Consider the following 3,789-nt stretch of genomic DNA (forward strand, 5'->3'; position numbering starts at 1 on the left):
CACTAAGAAGAATATATGCAGTGTATTATTTGTTGAAACTGTCATTCCGATTTGATTTGAAACTGTCTCATTGCTATCTGTTTGTCAATAAAACTTTGAAAAAAAATAAAAATAAAAATAAATAATGAATATGAAAAAAAAATAAAAACATGGAAGGGCTGGCAAGATAGCCTAGTGGACTGAGCACCTGCTTTGGCAAGCGCAGGTCCCGCATGCAACGCCAGAGACTGAGTCTGGGCGTGGTGGCTCACACCTGTAATCCCAGCACTGGAGAAGCTAAAACAGGAGGCTTATTATGAGCTTGATTTCAAATGTGAACTTCAGTAGCTCTGTAGATCTGAATGTTTTATTGGAACATAAATGACAGTCTGGCGATTGCTACCCCAATATGATCACGGCTATACCAGTTAACAAGCTGTTATAGGGACTGAATAAATGTGTGATGAATGAGAGGATGAAGAAAGGAAATAACTTTTTTAGGCATGCGAGGATTGTTTTATAACTCACTCAAACACTCGAGTCTGGTAAACCAGTGTTTCCTTAAAGCACACGTCGTTCTTTTGGCACTGGTATGAAGCAAAATCCACATTGGCACTGATCTGAATCCGCAGTTCTCGGTAGTTTTCTTCTACTACTGAATGCACAGGCTCCGGATCTGTCTCGATCACCTGTAACACAGACAGCTGTGGCCTCAGTGATGCTGAGCCAGCCGTTTGCCCCGCTAGAGTGATGGGGGGACAACTCAGAACTCTACCCACACAAATTAGCATCAACCCACAAACTCAAGTTCCGGAATAACTGATTAAGCAAATTTACAATGACTCACAGAATGAAAAGGAAGAAACTGGCTAAGAAGAAATGTCTGAGAACATTAGGACTTAATAAGCATGAGTGAGGTGGGCTCCAAAGAAGGAAGGAGAAAGGGAATCATGAAGATAGGAATAAATATTAATAAAATAGGAAACAAATTTAAACCAGGGAGGGCCTGTAAAATTGTCTGAAAAGATTTAAAAACTTTTGGTAAGATTGATCAAAAGCACAAGAAGACAATACAAATAACCAATTTCAGAAAACAAAGGAGGCATCACTACTAGCCCTACAGATCTAAGTAGATGACAAGAAAATACTGTGAACAATGTTATAAAAACACAAATGAAAATGTAGAAAGAAAAATTCTAGAAAATAATAAAATTCATGCAAGAACAAATGAAAAAAACAAAGTCCCATTATTATTCAAGTAAAACAAAACAAAACAAAAAACTCCTGAAGAACCTTATTACTCCTAAAGAAACTAAATAAAGAACACATAATAAGTAGAGGTATAAATTTCCTTAACTGAAAAGTTATCATAAGATTATAGAATAATCAGAACTAATTAATATGAAATGTCAATTATTCCTAAACTAATCTGATTTTTAAAAAATTTTTTTACTTTCTAGCTTTTCTTAGCTTGATTTACTTATTTATTTATTTTGTGGTACTGGGAATTGAACTCAGGATCTTGTGCTTGCCAGGTGGGCACTTATTCTACTGAGCTATCTCCCTGGCCTGTCCTAATTTATTTTTGTAATCTGATTCCAAGCAAATTTATACCAAGTAATATCCTATGTTATCCTATCTTGCCTTACCTTGCTTTACCTTTCCTTATTTAATTTCTCTCTATCTCAGTCAGACCATATCTATACCTATATCTATATCTATATCTATATCTATTTGGGTATGTATCACCAGAGTGTAGAATATCACTGGGGACCAGAAAGGGTAGATAAGGGATTTGGCAAGACTCATTAACTGGATGAAAAATATGAAATTAGATTCTTGCCTCACACCGTATATGTAATCCACCTGGGGTAAAGGCTTAAATATCAAAAACAAAGCTTTTAAGTTTAATAAAACGGAGGTAAATATCTTTCTGGGAATAAAAGAGTTTAAAAATAAGACAATAAGTAAAAAACATGAGGTCAATAAATTTGACTATATTAAAATTAAGAACGTTTTTGTTCATCAAAGAAAACAAACCAATGCTATAAATTTGGTGAGAATATTTGCATAAAAATAACACAAACAAGTTGAGGATATAGCTCAGCAGCACAAAGCCTGCTTGGTGAGTACGAGGTCCTGAATTTGATTCCTGGTGCCAACTCCAATACCACAACAAACAAAACAACAACAACAAAAAATAGAAGAGTTTATTAAAAATATATTATAGATGGGATCTGAATTACTACACAACTGTGAATAAAGCTGCTTGTTTCTAGACGAGTCCTAAGAAACTTAGTTCTTCTTCTTCTTCTTTTTCTTTTTTTTTTAAGAAACAGTTCTAAGCACATGTTTTATAGAGTAGTATACAGTGGTAATTATGCAAATAAGTTCAGAAATTACATAGTTGTTTGTGTAATAATTACTGTGATTTACTCTCATTCTATGTTCATTCTAAAGTTATCTGGTATTGTCCCATCTCTGTTTAATAGAAATTTGTTCTAATATACATAAAAGTGCATACAAATAAAATCAAAGTTTTCAAAAATATTTTAATAATTTTATTGAGAAAGAAGTAGCAATGAGATAGTTCAAAACAAGTTGGTAGTACAGAAAACAAAGTTTTGAAACAAAAAATAACTCATCTAAAGGACAAGTATCATAATGGAAGGGCGGGTAAAAGGCATGAGAAGGTACTCAGGTAAGAGAAAACCTGCTTATCCTTATTAGTATTTAGGGAAATGCAAGTTAGGTCCACAGTGAGACAATTTCCCATTCATTAAATAATACAGATAAAAATGTCTCACAATGCCAAATGTCAGAGAGGATAGAGATACATAAGATATCTTTACTAGAAGAGTATGTTCTGTTGCACTTGGCCATTATTTTGGAAAGCTGAACATTCTCATATACCCTATGATGGACATTTCTGCCTCAAGAATTACTGTATAAGCGCTTACAAATTAACAACATGTGACACGAGCAGCATATGTCATGATCACTAATGTTCACTGAAACTGTCCATGATAGCAAAGAATCCAAATAATTTTCAAAGAAGGACAGACAAAGAATAATGGTATTTTATGTAACAGTGAAACGGATACAGTACAGCAATGCAATAATATGGAGAATCAGACACAATGAACTTTTTAAAAAACTGAGTTAAAAGCTACAACTAAAAATACGCATTTTGGAATGCATTAAATGAAAAAAGAAACAGAAATAAAAAACAAAAGGCAGGATCCAGATAAGATTCTAGATACTCATTATCTTTGGGATGGCGGAAGAGAGACAGACTGGGTAGAACCACACAGGTAATTGAGTTTAACAAGTACATTTCTTGTTAAATGTATGTTTGTCTCTGTTATTAAAAAGAAACTAATAAAAAATAAATAAAAGAGATGCTCTGTGGGCTAAAATAAGATTCTGCCAGGAACCAAAATTACAACTAAGCAAATCCTGGATAACTGATGGAAAAAGTCCACTAAAAGAACAGTGATAGCATTATTTTTATTTTATGGAAAAAAGATAAAAAATTTCATAACAACACAATAGGCAGATAACAATAGCACACTACATGTTATCCTTAAAGTAGTTGCTTAGGGTACAAGATAGGGGCATAAAAATTTCTCCCATCGATACTGCACAAGACTTCCTTTTTATTTATTTATTTAATTTTTATTGAGAAATAAATATGAATGGACAGTTTCACAGCTGATTAATAGGACAGTTTGATAATCAATATACTGTATATTGTTATCTTCTTAGTGGTTATCCATAGTACAAGAAGCAGACAGGATATTCTGTCCA

At 33.3% G+C, this 3,789-nt stretch overlaps 1 protein-coding gene across 1 annotated transcript in view; it reads right to left on the reverse strand.

Annotated features, from left to right (window-relative positions):
- Window positions 1-3,789, reverse strand: part of Hydin (HYDIN, axonemal central pair apparatus protein) — a 433,520-nt gene that overhangs the window by 70,425 nt on the left and 359,306 nt on the right. The window contains exon 68 of the mRNA XM_023709202.1: window positions 508-668. Within this exon, the coding sequence (XP_023564970.1) occupies window positions 508-668 (161 nt within the window). The remainder of the gene's footprint in view (window positions 1-507; window positions 669-3,789) is intronic.

This window comes from Octodon degus, unplaced genomic scaffold, assembly GCF_000260255.1.
Source record: "Octodon degus isolate 3935 unplaced genomic scaffold, OctDeg1.0 scaffold00011, whole genome shotgun sequence".
NCBI classification, from domain to species: domain Eukaryota; kingdom Metazoa; phylum Chordata; class Mammalia; order Rodentia; family Octodontidae; genus Octodon; species Octodon degus.